At 49.7% G+C, this 27291-nt stretch overlaps 1 protein-coding gene across 7 annotated transcripts; it reads right to left on the bottom strand.

Moving 5' to 3' along the window:
- Positions 1–3038: 3038 nt before the first annotated feature.
- Positions 3039–27291, bottom strand: Chst12 (carbohydrate sulfotransferase 12). Of its 7 annotated transcripts, none has more exons than XM_047534445.1 (2): positions 27229–27291; positions 3039–8529 (listed from the first exon to the last, which is right to left on the bottom strand). In XM_047534445.1, exon 2 carries the CDS (start codon positions 8443–8445, stop codon positions 7186–7188), a length of 1260 nt encoding a protein of 419 aa, XP_047390401.1. In that variant the 5' UTR covers positions 8446–8529; positions 27229–27291; the 3' UTR covers positions 3039–7185. The 7 variants fall into 7 exon arrangements, with proteins under 7 accessions (XP_047390401.1, XP_047390402.1, XP_047390403.1 ...); XM_047534446.1 differs by having other exon boundaries at positions 27204–27286; XM_047534447.1 differs by lacking the exon at positions 27229–27291 and adding an exon at positions 23139–23299.

Here is a 27291-nt window from a genome sequence, read left to right on the forward strand (position 1 = left end):
GCACAGTTGATCACAAGTGCTCCAGGCTTCTGTCCCACCAAACTGCAAAGCTCCCAGATTCCCAGCAAAGGACATTGGGTCTATTGGTCCCAAGTGGGTTATGAGCCCATCCCTGCACGGTGAGCATCTAACTGCTCAGATATGTTCCTCTCCATCGTGGGGTGGGGACAGCCCTGCTCAGGCTGGGTAGGGAGGAAGAGATGGACTCTTAGATCAGACAAAGGTGTGTATGTGGGCAGAAAACAGCAGACACCTCCTCCAAGTACAACCACATTTCCCTTTCAGAAGAAACATTTAAATATCATTAGATTAATTTTCTCTATGCTATTTAAATTTCACCTTATTATATTGCGGGGTTTTGGAGTGTGGGGCTGGCATGTGGCAAAATTACCCCTGGATAACTGATCTGGGAGCTGCCCTGCATCCCAGAGCAGGATCGGTTCTACAGGCTGTGTGATATTTGGGAGTCTGTTATTCTTCAGGGCGGGGCCATGAGAACAGACTGTCCCCAGCACTCTGCCAGGAGCGTCACAACACAGAAAGAGCCCCACCAGGAAACAGCCTCTTCTCAAAAAACTTCAGAAGGCTCTGGGAGCATCAATGTGTCCCTAAAAGTCCTGCTACGGGAAACCACTCAGCCAGGGGTTGGAACCCTGCCCCAGAGTGAGGTTCCCTCAAAAGTGCAGCTAAGGCAGCTCACATCCAGGGTCCAGGCAGCTCGGGAGAGCCCTGGGTGATGCAGTCTATACCAGGCGGCAGAGGAGACCAGCGCATTCACAAAGCACACCCTTCACTCTGCTTGGCCCCACCAGGGAGAGTGTGCACAGCTCCCAGCCCAGGGGCTGCTCCCATCCACGTCCCCATCTCCCCCTGGGGACCAGCTTGGTAGTCAGCTAGGCAGACCCTCAGCCTGCATTCCCACCCCTGTGGCCCGTGCAGCTGGAGAGAGGAGCACCCTCTGTTGCCGCCCGCGGCAACAATTGCGCAGGTGTTTATTGGAGGGGCCTGGAAATAAACTATTTTTCCTATATTCACTAATATATAGAGGAAGAGAGACTTTCAGAGAAAGATAGGCTTTGCTTAGAGGAAGAGAAACTTTGCTTATTAGGAAGAGAAACTTTGCTTAGAGAGAAAGTTTTAGAGAAAGAGAGGCTTCTACGCTTATCAGAGATCTATTTCTTCTTAGTTCTGCTGCTTCTTCTTAAAGGTGCACCTGCATCCTGTGAACTAAGGGTGCGTCTATCTGAGGTGCTTCTTAGTGATGCGTCCCGCGTACTGCGATCTGACTGTGATCTAGAGGTGTGTTCTCAATTCTCCGCTCTGCGATCTGCCTTCCGCCGCTGTCCCTACTCGCTGCTTCTATCTGCTTGCCGCTTCTTCTTCTTCCTTTCTGCTAATGGCTTCTCCGCTTCTTTCTGCTAGCTGCTGCTCTTACTCTCGCGACCCCGCCCACTGCCCGTTTATATTCCCTCCAGGAGGCGAAGGGCGGGGCCACGCCAGTTGCATCAGGCGAGGAGCCAGCTGCCCCATCACGGCAAGGGTTAAAACGAGTAGGCCCGAGTAGGCGGCTCGGGAACACCTGTGCACGCGTTGTGCGCGGGGACTTAACTGAATACGGTCAGTGATAAATCACCTGAGTGCGCTTATATTAATTAACCTCCTCACTGCCGATGTGATCAGGCGCCGTTCTGGCTGGCACAGCCCCCAACAACCCTCCTCCTGCTTGGTCTGAGGCACACAGGTGTCCCTCCTTCGAGGGTTTGCCCGAGGTGATCAGGGAATGTCACAATCCCCACGCCCTCAGGGAGGAGGAAAGAGGGAGAGAATGCAGGAAAGGAATGTGCTATTACTGCCTGTCTGAAACAGAGATGAACTAGTTCATTTCCCCCAGGAATGGTGTGCTTAGAAAGTGCCGGAAGCCAGAGGGAATGCGCTCCAAGCCCCACGACCTCAGGGCCTGTACTGCACCTCCCCAGCCTTGCACACCTTCACAAATACGTGGGAAACGAGGTGGCCCTCAGAGCTCGTGGAGCTGGAGTGAGGCTCAACAGCCTTGACCCTTGCTTCCTTCCTGCCTTCCTTCCTAAGCAGTAGGAGTGGGCACGGCCACCGGGCACTGCTCCGGAGGGAGGGAGATGCACACATGGCAACATGCTGGCCAGTAAGAGTGTCACGTCGAGTTGTAGACTGCACTAGAGCCCACCGGCTGCAGTCCTCAGGCTCGGAGGGGCTGCAGGCTCCCGGCAGGCCTTGCACCTGTGACTGTCATGCCTTCCGTCTCCCCTGCTCGGGACTGGGCAGCGGGGCTGGGCGAAGGCCCCCTTCTCCAGGCTGCCTCCTCGGTGCTCCTCCCTGGGAAGAGAAAGGGAATCCAGGTTCTTGCTCGCTATCAAGCCTTGGGGCGGGAAACAAACCTGAAATTCTTCAAAGAGCTGAAAACACTTCTCAAATAAGTGGTGAAGGCACAGTAGAAGGCCACCTCTGTGCTCCTCAGGAGCCGCTGGCACGAGGCATTTTAAGAGGAAAGGGAACAGGGGGTCATGTGCCCACCCTGCACACACTCGGCTCAATGCTGGGGAGGTGGGAACTGGCACTCAAGGTCAGGTGGCAAGTGTGTGGCGGGAGCAGGCACCATCCAGGACTGTCCCTTTCCCTGTCAACAGGACCAGCACCCCCATGGCATAGCTGGGGGCCCATGATAACCCACCAGAGAGGATTCCATACACCATGATATGGCACTCAGAACCAGGCCAGTGACTGCGGGTGAAGGTGTCCACACAGGCCAGAGGACAGAGGAAAGTAGGGAAAAAACTGGGCTGGGGTGCAGCTCAGGGGTAGAGCACTTGCCCCAGGTGTGTGAGGCCCTGGATTCCGCCCCCAGCACTGGGGTGAGGGGAGAAGTAAGAATTCTGAGTAAATTCTAAGTATCTGGATTGTTTGGCTAAATTATCTAGGTGCACAGTATTAATTCCTTAAAAACATCATTTGTTTTATCTTTGCAGAGAAAAAACAAAGCCAAATTTCTGTACATGATATACTGTGGGTCAGAGGAAAGGCAGACAATCAGGGGAAATGAGTTCTGCCCTCTGTGAACTCAGAGGCCCCACACCGGGGCCAGAAGGGGCCCCACTCTTCCCGAGCCTGTCTCCCGTGGCCCGGGGGCACCTTCTCTGCCATCAGATCCTGAGCCGGCCCTGGCCCAGGTGGAGGCCCCGACGGTGGTGCCGAACCTGGATGTGTGTGTGTGGACAGGGCTGGTGTGTGTTCCAGCACCCCTTTGACATTCCCACAAACATCCCAGGCGCTCAGAACACTGACCTGTGGTAAAACCACACCGAGAACCCAGAAGGCAGAGATGAAGGACGGATGGGTCCTTCCTCAATGACCAAACAGCCCGGGCATTCTGACATCTGTCTAAACATCCTCTACATGAACCTTTTCAGTGAGAAGACTTGGACACAGACAGGGACCAGGGACCCTCCAGATGCAGAATCCTCATGATATACTTTAACATTGGGATCCATTTTCATAATGTTGGTTACTCAAATTTTTAGACCCTGGATAAATTCACAATATATTGAATAAACAGTAAAGGAAATTTGAAACTAGCACAAATACAATCTTGTTTTTCTCCAGAAATATTCTTGACTCACCCTAAAACCATGACATATAATTTGCAATACAAACATACCAGTAAGTCCAATTGAACACATTCTTTGTGTTTCCCACAATGACTCAGTTTATAAAAAGTTAGCAGATCAGTTATGACCTGGCAATTCCACCTTGAATTATAGACCCAGAAGAATCAAAAGCAGGGAGGGACTCAGAGAGATATTTGTACCCCCCTGTTCCATAGCTGCATTATTCCCAAAAGATAAATGTAACCCAGGATCCAACAGATAAATGGATGAACAAAATGTGGTCCATATCTGGGCCCAGTAATACACACCGATAATCCCAGCTATTCAGGAGGCCAAGGCAGGAGGATCCCAAGTTCAAGGCCAGCCTGGGTAACTTAGAAGACCCTGTATCAAAATAAAAATAAAGAAGTCTGGGATGTAGCTCAGTGGTACAGCACCCACCTGGCATGTATGAGGCCCTGAATTCAATCCCCGGTACCGTAAAAAATAAAAATAAATGTGGGCCATCACACAATAGAACATTATTTGGCTTCAAAAAGGAAAGACATTCTGACGCGTGCTACAACACAGATGAACCTTGAGGAAGTGAAATAAGTTAGTCACAAAAGGACAAACCCTGTAGAAGTTCCTAGAATTGTCAAATCCTAGACAGGAAGTAGAATGGTGGGAGCTGGGGCCTAGGGGTTGGGGGCCCGAGAGGCAGCATCGTAGGGGGATGGAGCTTGTCTGGGAATGAGTCTGTGGATGGAAGGCGGAGAGGGCGGAAGAAAGTGAATGTGCTTAAAAAGACAAAATAATGGAGTCATGTGGTGTGAATTTTATCCAGTGGAAAAAAAATTGGAAGAAAACAGTTGACAGGTCAGATAGTCCCTGCCACACCCTCCAGGCTACTTGCTGCTGCCTCTCCCACATGGGAGGGTGCAGTGGCTGGTCTGAGGGGTCCTCCTACGCACCCACTGACCAACTTGCACCCCAGAGCCTGGGATACAGTGGACGAGGTATCACTGGATGCTCTGGCCCCTCCTGGCAGGCGCCCCCTGCTCCCATCTACAGGGTTTGCAAGCTGGTGACCTCAGGCCGCACCTCAGACCTCTTCTCTGCCCGTCAGTCAATGGCCATGCTCGGGCACGACCCCTCTTTTTGGGCAGCTGCAGTGGCCTCTTGATCTACCTCCCTGCCCCTCAGGCCTCCCACTCCTTCCACAGGACTGGCCTCCCCAAAGCACCCAGATTCCTCTGTTCAACACATCAATAGCAGCAGGCGTCTGCCCGTGAAACCTCAGCTCCTGCCTGACGGTCAAGGAGCAGACTCCACACTGGACCACCTCCACCCTAGAGCACCTGCAGGGTGGTGGGCATGTGACAGGCCCTGGGGTAAACCTGGACCCACATCCTGGCTTCACCCATTTCTTTCTTTCTTTTTCTTTTTCTTTTTTTTGCGGGGGGCACTAAGGATTAAACCTGGGAGCTCTTTACCTCTGATCCACATCCCAGGCCTTTTCATTTTTTATTTTGAGACAGGTTCTCACTAAGTTGCTGAGGCTGGCCTTAAACTTGTGATCCTCCTGCCTCAGCCTTCCCAGTCACTGGGGTTACAGGCGTGCACCACCATGCCTGGCTCCACTGTTTGCTCACTAGAGAATGATGCCAAGGATATGCGGGTATCAGGGCAGAGACAAGGCAATGTACAGTGCACTCTCAACCATAAAGGCTGTGCCATCCTCTGCTGTTTTTCCAACGTTTCCTGACGCTCTGCACTCTACTGTGAGCGTCAGAACCTCACCCTACCGTGGGCCTGGCCCAAGTGCACCTTCTGCAGGAAGCCTTGTGCTCCTCTGTGCACTGTCCCTGGTCTGGCAGCAGAAGATTCCCGCCTCATTAATGGAGACCACAGAGCTCAAAGGCGTAGCCACTGGCCAACTCATCCATCAGCAAGGTACCCAGCTTACCAAGCACCAGAGACAACTATGCGGTGAGTGGGGCACCAGGCAGGTGCCAACGTGGGGCTCTTCAGAAGTTACCTAGCACTGGACTCACCGTATCAGCTGCCAACTGTTTAAAAAGAGAGGATGCTTCTGAAGTAAGCTGGGTGTTTTCTAACACTGCGGAGAGAGTCAAGGGCACCCAGCAGCCACCATCTCAGAGGTCTCTGTCCCTCTGGGCCCAGGTAGGTGCTGGTGGTGCCCCACTGAGCAGTGCTGGTTCCCCAGGGACTGGGCAGCAATGACCAATCCACCAATGAGAGGAAAAGACCAACATGCTGCTGCTGCACAAAACCCAGACACTTCCACTGCAGATTACGCTAAAACTGCGCAGGAGCGTGAGCCGGGTGCTGGACAGGCCTCCTCGGGAGCTCTTGGGCTTCACCCAGCCGGCTCCCTCAGACCTGCACGTTCAAGGTCAGGCATGTCCTTGAGGGTGGCACTGGAGCTAAAGCTCCCAGGCTACAAGACAGCAGCCCCTAAGCTCTCCTCGGTGATGCTGGATGCCACGGGAAACGTGTTCCTGTGACAACCTCCCGTGCACACCATCCCTGCTGGCTGCAAATCCTAACAGCCATGACTGAACTCAGGTTAAAGGGAGGGCTGCGGGTGAGAAGTGGTTTCCTCTGCGACTCTGACCTGAAGACGGTTTACCTACGACCTGATCTCAAACAGAAAGCCCGAAAGATATGGCTGCTCAAACACATCACTAAGTATTGTTTGCTGCCCTTTTAAAAATACAGGCAAGACCTGTGCTACATTTTGGGAGTGTGTGTGTCAACTAGGGTCCATGTGTTAGGTTTGGTCTTCCATGGGTGGATCTAGGGGAGGTCCTTAGGGGTGAGCCCTCTGACAAGGCTGCGATCCAGTTGGGTTCTGGCCTCCTGTCTGCTGATAGGATCTCTCCTTCTCACATACACTCCCAACACTGCCATCTGCCCTGAGATCCTCACCAGAGTCTAGCTGATACCAGCACCAGGCCCTGGAACCTACAAACTATGACACAAGAAACCTCTTTTAATTATGAAATTACCCAGCCATGGGGATTTTGTTATAATAACAAAAAACTGAATTGAACAGCCCAACTTCAAGTTTAGGCTCCTTCTCTTCACTGAAGACGCCTATGATGCCTCCCTCCTCCATTGCAGTCTGGAGTCCCCCTTAACCACCAGGCCCCTCCTTGAATGCAGGTATTGCCCGATCAGAAAAACCACAAGAGCGGCGAGAGCGCAGATGCCACACTTTACTCCAGCTTTCCTCCCACTTTCATATTAAATATCTGAAATATATTAATCTTAGAAAACAGTATTAACACAGTACTCAAGGAATACAGGCTGTGGAGTAAACAATGGGTCCAGATTGCAAAACCATGGGTTATTTAAAAAACTGGAGTGTGCGCGCTCAGGTCCAGATTCCTCAGCGGTCTCCCAGGGGAGCACGTGGCATTTCCTACTGCATCAAATGGGGAGGAAAGCCAGGGAAAGCCTGTCCTCGGCAGACGCCCCTGTGGCAGACCCTTGTTCGGTTTAAGGGAACAACATGAAAGCACGTTGGTGCCGGGGCTCAGTCCCTGAGCAGGTTTTCGGGCTTGGGGTAGCCGAAGAGAACGAAGTCTGCTTCGTAGAGTCTGTACAGCTGCTGCCTCCAGGCCAGGGGGATCTTGGCAAACCAGTCCTCCTCCCAGCTGCTAGCAGTCCTGTTCCGGTAACTCGGGGGGAAGTGGAACTGTGTGTCCACCTTGAGGAGCCTCAGGAGCTGGGCGGCGTCCTCGTCCAGGGTCTCCAGCTTCCCCACGAAGTCGTAGTCTATCTGGCATGGGTGGCAGAGGCGGTACACCTGCCGCCAGTGCTCATTGAAGGGCGCCAGCTTCTCGGTGTGGGGGTCCAGCAAGTACTGGATGAAGTTGCTGAAGGACACCTTGAGGCCGGCGCTGAAGGCCTCGCTGACCGAGGCGGGCAGGCTGGTGTGGTTGGCATACAGCCTCAGCATGGGCACCGCGAACTTGCGGTAGAATTCCTCGTTCTCCAGCTCGAACTTGCTGCGGAAGGCGGAGATGAGCCGGACGAAGGGGTCGCGCACGAAGAGGAACTTGGTGTACTTCTTCAGCTTGATCTTCATGAGGTGGCGGGAGAATTTCCCGTAGCGGCGCCAGAACTTGTTGAAGGTCAGGTGGGTGCTGGTGTTGTGCACGTGCTCACGCGGGATGTCCAGGGGGTCGCGGTAGGGGGCGCCGCCATCCAACAGGCTCTCGCTCAGGACGATCATCACGCGCTTCCAGTTGGTGCAGGCCACCTTGGGCACGTAGCAGTAGATGACCCCGTGGCGGTCGTCCACGATGAGGTGGTTCAGTTCGTAGTTGGGGATGTCGTCGAAGGAGCGCTCCTTGGTGGGGAACACCAGGCTGGAGTTGGCGCAGAAGTCTCGTAGCACGCTCCTCCTCTCAGCCTGCTGCTGGCCCTGGTCGGGACTCTGCTGGGCGTCATGGGGGGACCAGTCGTAGCCCCTCACACTCTCCTCCATGTGGCTCAACGCCGGCTTGCCAGAGGCCAGCACCTGGGGTTTCTCAGTCTTTTTCCGGGCAAGGTCATTCTGCTTTGCACCAGAACTAAGAAGCTTATCCAAAAACTCATCAACATCGGATGTGAACTCCTTCTCCTCCCCCTGTCCAGGGGTGGGGAGGGGCTCCAGGACGTGGGGCCTGGACAAGGACGTATGCAGGTAGAAGTGGGCGGTGCTCACGTTGTCCCAGTACACGATGATGAGCAGGATCATGAGGACGGACCCCAGCACCAGCCACAGCCGGAAGAGCCGGGGCTTGGTCATGCTGCCCTGGCCAGGGCTGGGCCCGCACCTGGACCCCTCACTTCAGCTTCATGGAGGTGAGGGGCATGGTGCTAACCGATGAACCTGGAGAGACCATAACACGGGGTTAGAGGCTGACATCCAGCGAGCCACTTCCCTCACACCCAGAAGGCCTGGGGCAGGTGCCTGCTGAGGTCCAGCACTCCCCGCCAGCCCTCTGCCCCACTCCCACCCCAGCCTCCACCCTCCACTCCCGCTTCTTTATAGAAGTATGGCTAGTGCCACCCATATAAGTGTGACCAGGGGGGAAAGCAGTGACCACTGAGAAAGAGGACAGAGACGCAGATCCTTGTGAAGAGAATGAAGTAATGAAAGGAAAGGAGGGGTGGGGAAATGAAAATAGTCACCAGGAGGCTGCAGCTAAGTTTATAAAAATGCTAAAGATGGCAAGGCACAGTGGCACACACCTGTAGTCCCAGGAGCTTGGGAGACTGAGGCAGGAGGACTGTGAGTTCAAAGTCGGCCTCAGCAATTTAGGAGGCCATCAGCAACTCAGTGAGACCCTGTCCCTAAATAAAATATATAAAAAGGGCTGGGGATGTGGCTCAGTGGTTAAGCACCCCTAGGTTCAATCCCTGGTACCAAAAAAAAAAATCTTCCCCTAAAAAAAAAAAACCTGCTAGACAAGGACCAAATAAACACACCAGAGTCAGGGCCCTACACTGCCTAAGGTGGGACATGCAGTGTCTCAAGAAGGCAGGACAACTCGCCTCCTCTTCATCTGTCCCTTGATGTAGAAAGGGCAGAGCATCCATTTCTCCTGTGTAGATTCCTGAGTGTGGATTTCAGAGTCATATGGTAAACCTGGGTCAAGGGGAGGCAGTGGAAGTGCGTCTGGCTCCAAGGCAGGCTCACGGACACATCTCGGGTTCCAGGGCACCGTCAGTGACCCCTGAAGAAGGGCAGCAGCCCCACGCCTGGGCCAGGAATATGCCCGCAGCGCACTAACAGAAACACCCTTTTGATAACAACTGCTCCATGTAAGCCAAAGACCAAGGAAAAAATGCCCGCCCCACACTTCATCAGGGCCACCCTGGGACTGCTCCTCCAGCCACTCTGCCACACAAAAGCAGGTGCCACCTCCCTGATCCCCCAGTGGGCACCAGCTGGCACTGGGGGGGCCAAGCAGAGAGCTGATCCCCATCTCCACCCAAGGGAGCAGGAGGTGCTCTGTCCCACCAGCAGGGTCAGTGCTGGCTTTGACTCCACTTGGTGTCGACCAGGGGGGAGATGACACGAGGCAGGACAGCCACACTGATTCTTCCTTGCATGGCCACGATGGGGCCTGGTGGGGAGCTGAGCTCCACCCGACTCTGGTCCCCACCAGCATCAGCAGGTGGAGATATGGGTAGAGGTGGGGTGGCTGACACTCCACTTTCTCCACTGGGGATGGAAAACATTAGTCTTGCAACAGAAATAAAAAGAAAGCAGGAGTGGCTATATTAATATCAGATAAAGTAAACTTCAGAAGGAAAAAAGTTATTAAAGCAAAGAGAAACTTTACACAATTACAAGAAGTTCAATCCGCCAGGAAGACATAATAATCCCAAATGCATATATACCAAACAAAAGGACTTCAGAACACATAAAGCGAAATTTACAGAGCTAAGGGATACATGGACAAGTCTACAATCATAGCTGGAGACTTCAACACTCCACTCTTGGTAACTAAGAAAACTACTAGACAGGAAATCCTCAAGGATATGACACCAGCAACCAGCAGGATCTAACTTACATTCACAGAAGGTTCTAACTAATAGCAAATAAACACATGCTTTCCTCTGAAGTGTCCCAAAACATTGCTGTAGCAGACAGAACCTAAACAGATTTAAAAGAAAATGAAATCATACAGAGTTCTTTGTCTGTAAAGGAATAACTAGAAATCCATAATAGAAAAGATAACAGGAAAATCTGGAAAATCTCCACACTTGGAAATTAAATGACCCCTTTCTTAAAAACTCTCTGGTTGAAGAAACCTCAAAGGAAATTGTAAAATCCACACAGGACTGAATGAAAATGCAAAGGCAACAAGTCAAAATCTCTGGGTTGCAGGTGAAGCAGTGCCAAGATCAGAAGCTAACAGAGAAGACTGCAAATCAATAACCCAACTCCAACTTGAGAGGCTGGGAAAGAGCAAGATAAACCGAAAGCAAGCAGAAGGAAGGACAAGGGGAAGAGCAGAAATCAATGAAACTGAAAACAGGTAAACACAGAAAATCAACAAAACAAAAAGCTAGTCCTTAAAAAGAAATCAAAATTGATAAACCTCTAGTAAGACTGACAATGATAGAAAGAGTCACCAGGAATAACAGAAGTTAACACAGACCCTGCAGTTGGAGGGGACAGGGGCTAGTGTGGACAGCTACCTGCCTACAAATCTGCACTTAGGTGAAAGGGACTAGTCCTTAAAAACTACCAACAACACTGACAATGAGCCCCCTGAGCACCCTGGAGGAAAGGCTAACTAGCTCTGAGCTTCCTGGAACAGGCTGCCTAGTTTGGGATGGGAGCACAGGTTTTCAAAGGCAGTTTCCTGTTCCCAGTATCCACTTTAGACACCAAGAGGCAGCTTGCCACAAAGGGGTTCCTGCCAGCTTCCCTAGGTGGCCTTTGGCAACAGTAGTCAGGATTCGCGCGGGAGCACGGGATGGATTTCCATTATAAATACTTGTGGTTGTGGCTCTTCCTAAGAGTTACCTACAATCAGGGCCCAGCTGGAGTCACACCTGCCCAGGACACTTCTTAAAGTTAGCCTCCGTCCATAAGGAAGCGGTGCGAACCTGGCAAGGACAGCCCACGGTGCACTGGGCTTCCTGCGGACCCAGCACATGAGGACACTCTCGGGACCAGCTGGACTACACCAGATGCACCCCAGACTGTGCTAGGGAAACCCCAGCAATGTGTGTGCATGCGTGTGTGTGCGTTTCAGGCAGTACGTGACTGCACATGTCTGTGAAAATGTGTGGTCAGATGTCTGAGGGACACGCATCAAGAGAGCACGGTGGGGCTGGGGATATAGCTCAGTTGGTAGAGTGCTTGCCTTGCATGCACAAGGCCCTGGGTTCAATCCCCAGCACTGCAAAAAAAAAAAAAAAAGACAACCCTTATATAAGAGAGCACGGTGGCTGGAACTCACCTGTGATCCCAGCAACCCAGGAGGCTGAGGCCCTAAGCAACTCAGCCAGATGCCGTCTCAAAATAAAACGTAAAAAGGGCTGGGGATGCAGCTTGTGGTACAGCACCCCTGGGTTCATGAAAACACAAAGTACACACACACACACACACACACACAGATATACCACAATGAAAAATTATGGAGTTGCAAAAAAACAAAATATAAATAAATTGGACTTTATAAAATTAAAAACTTTTGTGTAACAGGATTAAAAAGGAAAGAATGGGGAAAATATTTGTAAATCATACATCTGATAAAAGATTAATATCTGGAATATACAAAGAACTCATAAAACTCAATAACAACCCAATTAAAAAAAGGGCAAAAGACTTAAAAAGACATTTCTCTAAAGACAATATGTCCAATAAGCACATGAAAAGGTGCTTGAAATCACTAATCATGAGGGAAATGTAAATGAAAACCGCAGTGAGAGCCAGGTGCGGTGCACACCTGTAATCCCAGCAACTCAGGAGGCTGACGCGCAGGAGGATAACAAGGTCGAGGCCAGCCTCAGCCACATAGGAAGACCCTGTCTCAAGAAAATTTTATTTTTAAAGGTTAGAGGTGTGGCTCAATGGTAGAGCATTTGCTTAGCAGATTGGAGGCCCTGGTTCAATTCCTAGTACTGCAAAACAAAACAAAACAAACAACAAACACAACATACCACCTCATACCTATCAGGACAGCAACTATCAAAAACCTGAAAACAGCCAGCACTGAGAGAATGTGACACCAGAGCCCGCAGGCACTGCAGGTGGGACAGAAGAAGGTGCAATCCTGCAGAAAACAGTTACACAAGTCCTCAAAGAATTAAACAGCATTACCCTATGACCCAGCCATTCCACCTCTGAGAATATGAAAGGGTTGAAAGCAGGGTCTTGAGGAGTTATTTGTACCCTATGTTCATAGCAACATGATTCACAATGGCTAAAACATGGGTGCAACCAAATATCCACTTGTGGGTGAATGAATAAGCAAACCGTGGTCTATCCAAACAGTGGAATATTTTTAAAAAAAACTTTTTTAGTTGTAGATGGACACAATACCTTTATTTTATTTATTTATTTATTAATTATTTATTTTTAATGTGGTACTGAGGATCAAACCCAACGCCTCACATATGCTAGGCAAGTACTTTACACTGAGCCACAACCCCAGCTTCTTCTACAGTGGAATATTATTCAGTCTTAAAAAGGAAAATTGTGACACATGCCAGAACCTTGAGGACATCACGCCTAGGAAAATAAGAGATAAAAAAGGACACATATTGTGTGATTCTATATATATGAAGCAGCCAGAGCAGACAAATCAGTGGAGACAGAGTGTAGAAAGGTGGTGGCCAGGGGGAGCGGGAAGGAAGGATGCGGAGTTGGTGCTTCATGGAGCATTAGTTTGGCAAGGTGAGAAGAGTTCTGGAGATGGATGCTGGATGGTTGCGCAAGGTGAATGTGTTCAACTCTACAACCAAAAAAAAAAAATTAGGGCGAGAAAAGAAAGAACTGGAGCTGTAACAGGGGACTTGGGTGCTGCTGAAGAAATACAGCTCCAGGCAGGCCAGTGCATTTACCACCCTCTGGGTGCTAAGTCCACCACAGAACCCCAGCAGAGGCTGAAGCCCAGCCTCACTCCCGAGACCCGCTGCCTTCCCTGCAATCTGCTTATTAAGCAAACATTCAAGTTTTTAAAAAAATGTATGGCGTGTTGATGAAGACCAGGTAGGAAATGAGTCCTGCTCTGCTTCCTGAAGAATCCTAAAGATTCCTTTTAGAAGCCGAGCTCCTGCGTGTCCACCACGCAACTTTGCAACTGGTCCAAGGCCCTGTGGCCGAGTCCATGTGTGACCAGACTTGCTTCGGGCGTAGTCCCTCCCAGGACATTCACATCAAGGGGACAAACCCTCAATTCTGGCTGCAGAGGGAGTCACCTATGAGTCTGAGAGGCCACAGTTCATTTTTAACATCAAGGGCAGGCCTTGTGTTGTCATTTCTAACCACAGACAAGCCACATAAACAGCAGTTGTAGAAACAAGCCGGCTGAGGACATGAGGCCACTCTCAGGCAGAGTCCTTTGAAGAGGGAATGCTGCTACTTTAAAACATGGTGAGGCTGCAGTTCTCAGAACTGCAAGGAGCACGAGAAGAGGAGGGAAAAAGGCTCCCAGACAGATGGCCAACGAGTGCTACTTTTTATTTTTATTTATCTGCTTATTTTGGGTGCTGGGGATGAAACCCAGGGCCCTGTGGACACCAGGCAAGTGCTCTACTACTGAGTTGTAGAGTGGGCATGTAGGAACTTCTGGTCCCATGGCCAGGTAGCTCCAGCCTGAGGCCCAGGTAGCACTTCACTGCCTGGGGACAGAGAAGCATGGGGGTCAGGTGGGCATAGGTGGGCTGAGAACCAAGGTCATGATCCTGCCTGCCTCAGAAACAGTCAGGGACTGCACTGACCTCAGAAAGTACTTGTCCATTCAAAAATAAGGGCAATATTTCCAAAGGCAAATCTCCCACTATTTCGAAAGCACAGTCGACACAAATTCTTCATGTTCTGAAGCAGGATGATGCTGAGGCGTCACAGAGAAAGGCCTTGGTCAGCCAGCTGTGTGCAAGCCTGGACTCTGCCTCCCCAGGGAGATGCGAGAGCAGAGTCTCGCCCAGATGCTCCAGCCAGAGAACTCTGGGAGGGACTGCTGTTCCCTACACGCTACGACGACAGCACCAGGTTTAAACCCAAACACAGCTGCCAGGCAGATGAGTTGCCCTTAGCTTGGGGTGGGCTGTTAGGACACTCCTTTTCTCACACATGACACACAGGCACAATGCCATGGGTAGACTCAGGAGCCCAGAAGCCAGGAACCTATACTGGGGCCCAACCAGTCCCAACGAGCCTTCACACCAGTAGTGAGCAAAAAGCTGGGGGGCTGGGGGAGGGAGAGCCACTGGTGGCTCCAGCAGTGGCCCCAACTCCCTCACATCCAGTCCACCCATCATCCTGAGCAGGGAGAGGGCCACACAGCAGATTCACGTTAAGACCTTAGTAAGGCTGGGCATGGTGGTGCACACCTGTAATCCCAGAGGCTTGGGAGGCTGAGGCAGGAGGATCACAAGTTCGAGGCCAGCCTCAACAAGTTAGTGAGACCCTATGCAACTTAGCAAGACCCTGTTTCAATCCCTAGTAGCAAAAAAAAAAAAAAAAAAAAAAAAAGACCTTCTCAAGGGCATTTTCCACGTTTTTAAAGCAGAGCTGATGACTATCATACAAAGAGATCAAGTAACATGTGTTTCTTTTAGACAAGAGTTTGACTGGCCATGGGTGCCCACATATTTGGTCAAATGGTATTCTGCTGTGTCTGTGAGTGTTTCTGGAAGAGATGAACACTGGAATCAGCTGACTGAGAAAGCAGTCAGCCCTCCCCAACGTGAAAGGGTCTCATCCAACCCACCCAGGGCTCAAACAGAGCAAAAGGTTGGCCAAGAGGCACTTTGCTCTCTGAGCCTTCCTGCCTTTAAGCTGGGACATGGTCTCCTCTAGTCTTTGACAGTTGGGGACCCCCATGAAAAACAGGACCCCTTAGGGCTCTCACGGGAAAAAAGAAGCCAAGCCATGGCCTAAGAAGCCAAGCTTGGTCCCATGGCCTAACAGTCATACTAGAATATTAGGAGTTAAAAGGCACATTGTCTCTAAAGTCACGGAGTGAGATAACATGCCAGATGTGCAGCTGGGAAAGTCAGCCCAGCCCTCAGAGACCATGTGGTCAGCAGAAACCCCAGCTGAACCCAGACAAAGCAGGGTCTGCGCTATTCAGAAAATAATAATATCAGAGACCCTCCCAGATGATCAGGGCAACTCCAGGTGGCGAGGGGCCACAGAGCAGTCACTGGAGTAACCCCAGTAACCTTGACCTTGCTGGCACAGTGAAATACCCCCACCCCAGGTAGAGACTCAAGGCCTGAGGGGGCAAGATCAAGAAGAGCGAGGTGGGACAGGTCCTCCTCCACCTGTGGCAACATAGACCAGTTCCTGCCCACCCTGCAGATGCCACAGAAGCTGTGCACCTTTGTTCTTGCCTGGGTCTGCCTGGGGTCTCTGTCCTCATGTGCTATCTCCTTCGAGCTTCCGCAGATGTCCTTAATAAAGCCTTAGCTGTGTCTCTCCAGGTCCACTGTTCATTTCTACAACTCTGGGTCCAAGAACTCAAGTTCAGTAACACCTGCAGACTGGAATTTACATTATTGCTTTCCTGGGTCTGGAATTCTCAGCCTCCACAATCGTGTGTGAGACGATTCTTTATAACCCATCCTGTTGGTTCTGATTCTCTGGAGGACCCCAACATTAACATTTGCTCTGTCATTGGACCAGGGGTTTTGCACACATGTGTTGACTGCAGAGTGTAGACAGAAGTGATCAAGCTAGTGAAAACTGGACAGTGTTAAGCAATGGAAACCAACACACTCAGCACATGGGAAGGAATGTCACATGCAGAGACATCTGGGCCGTCTGACAGGTATTCTGGAGGGGCGCCCATGAGTCACTTTTTCCCATACAGATACCCAGTCATCCCAGCCTGGTTTGTGGGAAGCCCATTCCTTCCCAACTGAGTCACTCTGGCACCTCTGATCTTTCTTTCTTTTGTTTTCAGTCAGGTTTACAGAGGTATGATTTACACACAATAAAATCCCCTCTTCTTGTTAAGTGTACAGTTGGGTGAGTTTTGGCAAAAATGCCCTACGATTAAAATACAGAACATTTCCGACACTCCCCAAATTCCCTCCTCCCCTGCCTGGTCACCCAGCTCCAGGCAATGCCAAGCTGTTTTCCAGAATATAATTGGAGCCACACAGGACAGGCCTTTGTGTATGGCTTTTTCCACTTAGCATAACGCTTCTGAAATTCATCCAGCTCATTGCTTGTGTCGGTAGAAAGTTCCTTTTCTTATTTCTGTGTAGCATTCACAGTATGAATATACCACTGTTAACCTATTTCCCGAATAATGAACTTGGGGTAATTTCCTTGTTTTCCTTTTGAATAAAGCTGCCACAAGCTTTTGTGCATAAGGCCAGACTTTTTTTTTTTTTTTTTTTTTTTTTAAATACTGAGACTTTCAAAAAGTGTGACAAGGTGGTATAAAAAAAATCAAGTAGATTTTTCAGCTCTTGGGAAGTTCTGCAAGATGCATAAAAGACACTCTATACCAATGCTGGGAATTAATTTATAAGAACAAACAAACTGACTGCTGAAGTATGGTATACAAATCTTAGATTGCCAATGACTACTTACTCCACACTGACATCTACAATGCTGCACAGAGACACTCAAGTTCTGCATGACTGAAGAGCTATGTCAAACACATGCATGAGCAGCCTTGACCTAAAGAAGGCCTTTCCCCCAGGCAGGGGCTCTAGAAGCATGGCAGTCTCAATCAAAATCCCAGCAGGCTTTCTGCAGAAATTGAAAAGTTAAATTTTCAACTTACTAGTAAATACAAAAGCCCCAGAATAGCCAAAACAAGTAAAAAGGAAGCACAGAACTGAAGATGTTAAAGTAGCTCATTTCAAGACTGATGGAAAGCTGGCAAGGAGCCAGACAGCATGTAAGGACATCAAGTTATGTTGAAGACATGTCAACAAATGGAAGCGTCCAGAAAGAGACCCATGCATATGTGGAGAATTTCTTTTCAACAGAGGTGTCAACATATTGACACCTTATTGACAACAGGGTGTCAATAAGGAAAGAAGCTGGGGGTAGTGGCACATGCGTGTAATCCCAGTAGCTCAGGAGGCTGAGGCAGGAGGATTGCAAGTTCAAAGCCAGCCTTAGCAACTTAGTGAGACCCTAGGTAACTTAGCGAGACTCTGTCTCAAAAGAAAAACTAAAAAAAGGGGGCTGGGGGTGTGGCTCAGTGATTAAGTGACTCTGGGTTCATTCCCTGATACCAAAAAAAGAAAAAAAAAAGTATTTTCAACAAATGGTTCTGAAGCAACTGGATGTGTGCATGGGGAAAAAAATGAAACTCAACCCTGAACTTCACACTATATGCAAAATTTACTCATGATGGACCACTGCCCTAAACATAAACGCCAAACTATAAAAACTTCACAGAGTAAGAGAAGACACTGCCCACAACTTTGCGGGAGGCAACCATTTGTTAGGATGCTACTACAGTTTGGATCTGGAATGTCCCCAAAAGCCTTGTGTTGAAGGTTTGGTCCTCAATGCAGCAATGTTCAGAGGTGGGATGTTTGGGAAGTGACTGGATCTCAAGGGTTCTGACCCCTCAGTCCATGCACTGATGGACTCCTAATTTAAAGGCATTATGGGAGGTGGGGCCTAGTTGGCAGACATAGGTCACTGGAGGAGTACTTCTTGAGCTCCGCCCTTTTTCTCTGTCTCTGCTTCCTGGCAGAGATGAACTGAACAGCTTTACTCCACCATGTCCTTCTGCCATGATGTTCTGCCTCACTTCAGGCCCAGAACAATGGCACCAGCCAACCATATACTGAAAACTCTGAGGCTATGCACCAAAATAAATCTTTCTTCCTCTAAATATTTTTCTCAGATATTTATCGCAGCAATGAAAAGCTAACTAATACAGATGCCAAAAAGCACAGACCATGAGAAGTTTGGTAAACTGCACTTTACCAAAATTTAGAACTCGGGTGTTGGTTTTTTGTTTGTTCATTTGTTTGGCTTTTGCAGGACTGGGTGCTCTACCACTAAGCTACATCCCTAGGCCTTTTGATTTTTTATTTTCAGACAGGACCTCACTAAGTGCTGAGGCTGGTGATCCTCCTGTCTCAGCCTCCCAAGTTGCTGGGCCTACAGGTATGTGCCATGCCATTCAGCTTAACTCAAGCTCTTCAAATTTCACCTTTAAGAATACTGAGCAGAACTGGGTACCATGGTGCATGCTGTAATCCCAACAACTGCAGAGGTTGAGGCAGGAAGACTGCAAGTGCCAGGCCAGCCTCAGCAACTCAGCATGGTCCTAAGCAACTTAGAGAGATCCTGAAGAAAATAAAATATAAAAAGGGCTGGGGCTGGACTCAATTCCAAGAGGAAGGAAGGAAAGAAGGAAGGAAGGAAGGAGAGAGGGAGGGAGGGAGGAAGAAAAGTAAATGGTAGAGCATAGGCTGGGAGAAACCATTCTCAATATACACATAACGCAGGACTTACATTCAGAACACAATCCAATTTAGAAAAAAAAAAAAAGAGCAAAACACTGGAACAGATATTCTGCAAAAGAAGATGTGCAAATATTCAAAATACACATAGGAAAGTGCTTGTCATTGTTAGCCACCAGGGTGGTACCCAACTCCCACTGCTAGAGTAGCCAAGATGAAGCAGACTGACTAGTGCTGGTGAGGCTGCCAGACAAGGAGCACCAGTGGGGCGCAGATGGTACAAGCGCCACGGAAGAAAGCCTGGAGGTCTGCAATACAGGCAGACACATGGCCTGCACTTCTACTTCTGAGTGCTCAGGCGAAATGAACACACGTCCGCACAAAGATCTGTACAAGAATGTTCACTGTGGCTCTATTCAAAATAGCTGAAAAAGAAAGCCACCCCGATCGCCATCAATGAGCGAGTGAATAAACAAACTGTGGGTCCTCACTCCATGAATGCAGCCAGCAATAGAAAGGAATGGCAACTGATTTACACACCACAGACAGATGTCACAGACATATGGAACAATTGCCTGACAAGAGTGCACGCTGGATGATTCCACCCAAGTGAAATTGGAAAGAAGCAAGAGCAGCCTCCTCAGACTGCAAAGGATCACAGAAAGCTGGGGAAAAGGGCCCATCTCAGTGCCTGCAGAAGCAGTGCCACGGCTCGATGCTCCCACATCCATTCAGCTCAACATACAAGTGCAGTTGTGTGTGTGTGCAAATTGCTTCTTAATACATTTCATTTAAAGTTAAAATTTTTTAAAAGTCAGTGGTCACCAGGTATGGTGGAGCATGCCTGCAATCCCAGAGACTCAGAAGGCTGAGACAAGAAGATGACAAGTTCAAGACCAGCCTCAGAAACTTGGCAAAGCCCTAAGCAACATAGGGAGACCCTGTCTCAAAATAAAAAGTAAAAAGGACTGGGGATGTGGCTCAGTGGTAAAGCACCCGTGGGTTCAATCCCCAGTAAAAAATAAATACATTCAGGGCTGGGGTTGGGGCTCAGTGGTAGAGTGCTTCCCTAGCACATGTGAGACCCTGGGTTTGATCCTCAGCATCACATAAAGATAAATAAATAAAATAAAGGTATTTTATTTATAATAAAAATAAATACATCCAAAAAAAGGCAGCGGTCTCATGAAGTTGATCTCCAGGGGCTGAAACTTCTCAACAAGCATGCAATGGTCCAGCTGTCACCAACTTCTACAAGATACATGACAACACTGGTGCAGAAGTTTCCACGTGAACACTTGGAGGTTGGGAGAAAAGGGAGAGTGGAGACAGAGTCCAGTCTCGGCAAACAGCCTGGCCTATCACTCGTGTCTGAGTTGTAATTCAATTCTTCTTCTACAAAACAAGAGCAATCTAGGTCTTCTCACTAAGCACAACTGAGTGCACAAACCAGGAGACATCAGCTGAGCATCTCGTAAACAGCAGAGCACTTTCCCTAGCCTACACTGCCTGCCTTACTCATTTTTCTGTCTTCCTCATGCTCTCAAATATCTGTGTTACACAAATATATGTTACTTTTATCATTAGTAGCTAGTTATCAGTAGTCAAAAATGACTGTACAATTGATTTTATAACAGTAATAGCTGGCATTTTTTAAAAAGAGCTGTACTAGGGTCAGGGGTATGGTTCAGTGGCAGAGTGCTTACCTAGCAGGCACGAGGCCTTTGGTTCCATCCCTAACACTGCAAAAATACATAAATAAAATTTCTAAGAAGTTTGCACATCTTAGTTTGTTAATGCTCACATTATAAAATTGGGGAAAAAAAAAAAAAAGAGTTAGCTTGCCCAAATCTGCAGAGATCGCAAGCAAGTTGGCACCTAACTCTGGCTACTGGTCTGAGAGCCAGTCTTCCCAACTGCTGCACTTGACTGGCCTCTATGGTAAAACTGATGCAGAAGTGGTGGGTTTTATCAGATTTATGGCTCTTTATTACCTTTATTTCTGAGAGAATTAGCTTCTCCATGTCCAAACAGCCAAGCTCTTGAGCATTAAATCAAATGACATGACCTTCATTGAGAAGTCCAAGAATGTTTCAAGTTTTATTTATTTATGCTACCGGCAAAAAGACCAGAAAGTACTTACTGCTCTTCCAGCTTAACAAACATATAAGACAAATAATCCCCTGAAGCTTCCATTGCTGTGGAAAGTTTCTATTACTGGTGTCAACATGTCGCTCTGCACACCCTGAGCTGCCCAGCCCTGCAATTTACACCCTGGGCTGCATTCAAACCCCACTGTAAGGCAGACCTCACCATGATGATGGTTTATTTGCTTATAATTACTTCATTTGTGCTCAGTTAACCCTGCGAACTAAATCTGACACTATATACAAATAAAAATAAGTAATAAATGGTCACATTGATGAGAACAGAACATGAATTTATGTCCTGGAAGACCTGAATGAAAATGGAGAGCAGATCTGGCCTTTGAAATCAAGTGACTTCCCCACAGAGCTAGGCCTCGGCCAATGGGCTCTCAGTCCATGCTGAGCTTTCTTCCCTGATCACCAAGTCCTCAGTTGCCATCTTACAAGTGGATGGGATTTTAGCACATTTCTACCAGCCCGATATCCCCAAATGAGACTTCGAGTTCTCAAAAGACAGGGATCATGTCCACTGTATCCTGTTTATTTTATACTCGAATACCTGTTGCATGATCCAAAAGACAACTCATGTACAAGAGTTAAGTCAATTCAAAGAAATGATTTCAAAGGAAAATAATAATACACTTCACCATGATAAGCTTAAAAACCTGCCTGGGGATTTACTTGCAAAACCTACCCAGATCCTACCCTCAGCTCACTAACCATGGACATGCTCGGTCTGATCTGAGCCACCACTGACTCGCTCTCACATTGCTGCATCAACCTCCAAAACCTCTCTCTGCTTCTGCCCTCCTGCCCTGTGATCAACCCGGAAGCCATGGCTACCAGGTAAAAGCCAGATCATGTCAGCTCAAAATCCTGCAATCAATAAGGCACAGTGGTGCATGCCTGTAATGCCAGCGACTTGGGAGGCTGAGGGTTGCTGAGTTCAAAGTCAGCCTCAACAACATGGTGCGGCCCTAAGCAACTTGGTGAGACCCTGACTCAAAATAAAAACTAAAAAGGGCTGAGGAAATGGCTCAGTGGTTAAGCGTCCCTGGGTCAATCCCCAATACCCCCCCACAAAAAAATTTGGCTATCATTGGTTTCCCCTGGTTTCCCACTTACAGCCCTTCCAGTGGCTGTGATCGGCACCCCAATAATCTCATCTCCTACCCCTGTCTTCCTTGCTGACCCCAGTCATGGTCTCCTTGTTGCTAATCAGCTGCTTAGTAGGGCAGGCTTCTACTGAGGCCTCTGTACTGACCAACCCTTGGCTGGACAGCTCCTGCCCAAGGAATCCCAAAGCTCATCTCATAGTGAGACCTTCCCTGGCCATCCCAAGGCCAGCAGCTAAGCAGCTCCTGGTCCCACCCTGTGGTCCTAGATCCTGCTTCTCCACAGCATCATCTCTACCTCAGGTCCTAGTCACATCTGTCTGTTACCATCACAAAAGAGAAACTTCAAGAGGGAGGTCCCTTCCTGCTTGTCATAGCTGTGTCCTCAAGGCTCTGAACAGTGCCTTGCATATGGTAGGTGAGCAAGAAGGTACTGTGCTAATAAAAACAGGCACCATCGACCCTTCTAATTTCTGAACCAGTACTACTCTACCCGTGGTTCTGTTTAAAAATCCCTTTACAAAACACTGAAAGAAACAAAAATAGCTAACACACACACACACACACACACACACACACACACCAAGTCTCTGACAATCTGACAAGTGTCCATGGACCAGAGACAGGATACAGAGAACAAGGACAATAACAAAAAGGAAATGAGAACAAGTCAATTCTGCTTACTGAGGAGGGCCTGTGCGCAAAACAGGCAGCACCGGGTCTCCCGCTCCACAAAGCAGGGCGCTGCACGGAGACCTTTGTATTGCCGCGGCGTTTCACAAGCACGCCCATCGCCATCCCATCGCCCATCAAGGGGTTAAATTATTCCGAGAGTTTCTTAGGAAGCACAGCAGGCCTGCCCTCCTTCCCCCATCCTCACCCGCTAATCTGCTGATCTCAGTGTGTGACTCCTGCTTCCCAATGACATGCCTGGAGCTACCACTTGGCTGTTCTGCTAGGAGACTGAATTCCCACCATGGCAAGGGAGAAGAGAGCTCCCTTCCCCTTTATTGACCCTGCGCGGGACGTGCTGTCCCCGCCCCACCTGGTCCCCCACGGGCGGGCGTATCATCCCAATTAGAGCAGTAGTCAGTGTTTACCGACGATGTCGTCAGTGTGGGGAGACTATTCACAGCTCGTCCTGATGGGACACCGTAATTATTTTTCTTTTCCCGCACAAAGGTTTGTTTTCCCGGGAACTAATAACAGTCTTGTGTTTTCCTTTGCTTTGTTTTCCGTGCACTTATCGCTAATCCAGCCCCAACTCTGCCAGTGACTAAATCTCCTCTGCAGATGTTCCAGCACATCAGGTGTCCTGTTAATTTCATCTTCTCTGAAAAAAAAAAAAAAAAAAAAAAAAAAAAAAAAAAAAGTCCCTTCAAGGAGTCTTGTGAGCAGCTCAGGGCAGGGACATCAACTCCCACAGGGTCTGGCCAGCACCAGGCCCCACTCTGCCTGCAGTTGACTCTTTGCACCCTCACCAGAAGAAAATCCTGCCTCCCCACCCCCATCTCTCTCTGGCTCACCACCTGTGTGGGGATGGCATGGTGTCCAGTCACCTCCTTAAGAGTCCAGAGGAAGCAAATTTGGGGAACATACTTGGAGATGTCAACTCTACCCTCCCCTGAGTATGCAGCTCACGGTTGACAATGTTTTCCTTCAGAATTTTGAAAGCAAGGCTCTTTGATCTAGTGACCATTCTGCTTCTTGATGAATAGGGGCCTATCTATGGTTTGTTTTTATTTATTTTTTGCACAAAGCTATATGGGATTCTTTGTCCCAGGTACCTTGGAGTGGGCCTCAGGGACCTTCCTCCAACTCACTCATCACTCAAAGTCTGGAGCTGACAGCGTCATGTGCATGTTCAGATAAATCCCTTGTGTGCCAAACTTCCTGACACAGCATCCCTTACCTCCCAGATCCTCACTATCCAGGCCCGGGAGGAGGAGCCCTGCACACCAGGGACACCCTTCTTTGCTCTCATCCTCAGTACTGGGCACTGGGGCCCCTTCAGTCCACCAAGTATGTGGGTTCTGGAAATTATTCTGTGAATGACTTCATGCTCTTTTCTCAATTCTTTCTTTCTTGATGAAACTCTTACTATTAGCTGTCCATCTCCTGAACTGATTCTTTTTCTTCTTTTTTTCATCTCACTGCTCTTCTGTTCTACTTCCTGAGAGAGTTTCTCAACTTTATTTTTTACTTGCAAACTGGGTTTCTTATTTCTGCTGTCATTTTCTATATCCAAGGATTCTCTTTTTGGATCCCTGAACACTCCTTTTTTTTGGTAGAACTTTCTGCTCTTGCCCATGACGCAATATCTGCTCTTCACTGTAGAGCCAGGCAGTTTGCTTCCAGGTCTCCTTCCTGCATACTCCCTGCTACCCAGGTGAGTGTCCCATCCCAGCCTCCCCCATCAGGGTGCCTCTTCAGATGTCCTTGGTTAGCTGTTCACAGTTCAGGGATGGGGGTAAAAGAACTTGGAAGGTTTAAACACTGGCACGGGGTTATTAATTGTGAGCTTTGAACCATCTGGGCCTTCTTGTCAGGATCCCCAGATGTTGATATTTTTAGGTCTTTTCTCTTGGGCTTCTCAGAGTCCCCAAAGACTTAGCTATTCTCCTGCCTGGAGAGAATGACCTGCTGGTTGTGTTCTGGAGCTTTCTGGCTGCATCCTTTAGCATTCTGAATAGCAGTGCACTCCACCCCCTCCATTCTCAGTGGTGCCTGGTGCTTCCCATTCTTGTCTGAAATATTCTTAAATAAGCTTCTAAATAGTTACAGAAACCACCTCCTTGGTTAACAGCAGGAAGTATTAAGTCAGAAGGTCAGTTATCTTCGGGCACATCTGTGGGCCAATGACTGGAGAGCCACCAGAGCTGACTACAGCCACCAACTGAGTGTGAAGCTTACAGCTACTTTCTGAAGAGAAAGAATTTAAAACTTGAAGCTAAAGATTTTAAAATTAGAGTTTAGCTGCATTTGTTTCAGAATGATCAATAAGCAGTCTCTTCTCTACCTATGGCACCTTTAGCCCAGGGCCTCTCTAGAGGAGAATCGCCCACCAGTCTTAATAATTCGGCAGAAGTGGCGGTGGATTGCATGACCACAGTCGGCCCAGCGATGGGCTGCCTTCCACCCCCTACCCTTTCACTCTGGTATTCCCCCGGATCCCAACCTTGAGCGCACATCCTAGATGGCCCGCAAATACCACAAATTCTCCAAGTCTAACACCCACTGTGTGTTCCCCCTTCCTCTCTCCCATCCCACTCTGGCAATTCCTCATCAAGATACCGACAGTGCCCTCTGTGCCCATTCAAGACATCTTAGCTACCTCTGCCTTCTCTCTGCCCACAAGGCACCGCCACTCAGGGGAGTCTCTAGCTTCTTTCAGCTCCACATCCCCCATTCTCTCAGTCACTGTCTTCAACCTCCCCCAATAAGTAATCCACGTGAGAGTTTGCATCTCCCCAGGCCCTAATCCACCTTCCCTATTTCCACTAGTATTACTAGCCTGTCACAAACAGATCCAATCACATCCCACCCCAACCTCAACTGCTCATCTCCAAGGACATAAAACTCAAATTGCCCAGCTTAGCTTTTGAGGTCCTTCACCATCAGAAACCTATCCTACCCATCCCCATTCCAGGAGGAACACAGCAACGATGTCAGGTCTCCCAGACGTTGCCACGTCCACGGCTCTGCCAGCGCTGCCAGTGTCCTCCCCAGACTCATCCTTCAAGGCCCTCTCCACAGTGGAAAACTTCAGCTCCAACGACTAAGCTGGGATGCTCCCTCTTCCCTCACTCTGCCAATGTGTGGCTTGTAGCACCGGCCACCCTGCATTACCTGCAGGCTGACCACGAGCAGCCTGCCCAGGGCAAGGCCATGGATGTGCAGTATCCAGCCCAGCTTGGTATACTGCAGGGAACTAGAGGTTCAACATGTTTGCTGAACTGAAGAAGCAGGTGTGCACCAGCGTGAACACTCACTGCTGGCCTGCAAGCCTCAGCCCAAAGTCCTACCAACTCATCTGCCAGGAAATTAAGCCCCTTGCCCTGCCAGGCAGGCACACTTAAGCCCACAGAAAGGCGATTTCACTTGGCAATTTCCTGATTATCCTGGTTTTCTCTCCTTTCACCCAGACACCAGCCCTGACTCACGTTCCCAGCACAAGATGTTCACTGAGAAGGGCTAACCCAGGCTAAGCCGGGTCCTGCTGTGGGGGCAGGGAAGGCACGGAGAGCTGTGCCCAGACACCCAGACAATGCCTGACAGATGCCTGAAATTCACATTCTTATTCATCCCGAGTCTTCCGAGTCCCGACGGTGTGGGATTATAAAATAAATAATTTAATAATTATGGGAACACTACAGCTTGTTGTGCTCCCTGCCAGACGGAACCTCTGTGCGGGCCAAGGGCTTGCCAGCGATGTCTTTGGGCCATGAGCCCAAAGAGAAGATAGGTCCTACTGTTAGCGACTAATGCATGACTTCCTTTCCCTGAAGAGGCAGGAGCTGCGTCTGGAGCAAAGGGTCACTTAAGTGATGCTCTTCCACCACCGCCTGGCGCTGGGGTCTGCGCTGCTGCTGGCCTGTACCCAGGGAGAGGGAAGCGCAGTTGGGGCAGGAAACCGTCCGCAGCCTCGGGTGAAGTGTGGACTGGTCGGCTTGGGTGGGAGCATAGTCCCTGCCTGGGGACGATCCTGGCCCGCGGGGCAACGCACACTATCCACCGCCAAGGTGCCTTCTTCCGCGGGGCACTGCAGCACCTTTGTTATCTCTCAACAATAACTGATTCTGCTCGCAGATGCCCAAGCAGCAAAGAACAAAACTGTTATCGCCGGCAGGGCCAGGAGCTCGGTCCCCCGAGGAGGGGTGGCTCGCAGATGGGTAGGGAAAGCGGCGGCCACACGCTTTCTCCGCGCATCCTGCAGGCCCGTACCCCGCAGAGGGCTCAGAGAGGGTGAGCTCCAGGCCAAGGTCACACAGCGGGCCAGTGCAGGGACTTGAACCCCGGGCGCGCCGGATGTGCCAAGGCAGTGCCGGGAGGATCCACCCGCCGGCCAGAGCGCGCCACGCTCGCGGGACCCCGGCCCGCCCCCGCCTGACAGCCGAGTGCCCCGCGCTCCGTCGCACGCCCTAGCCCCGCGCTCCTTTCCTCACCTCATCCCCGCGCCCCTTTCCTCACCTCGCCAGCCTTCTCCGCGGTGGCCGCGCGACTAGCGGACCCTCCCAGGCACGGCCCCGCCCC

Source organism: Sciurus carolinensis, chromosome 18 (assembly GCF_902686445.1).
Source record: "Sciurus carolinensis chromosome 18, mSciCar1.2, whole genome shotgun sequence".
In the NCBI taxonomy this organism is placed as follows: Eukaryota; Metazoa; Chordata; class Mammalia; order Rodentia; family Sciuridae; genus Sciurus; species Sciurus carolinensis.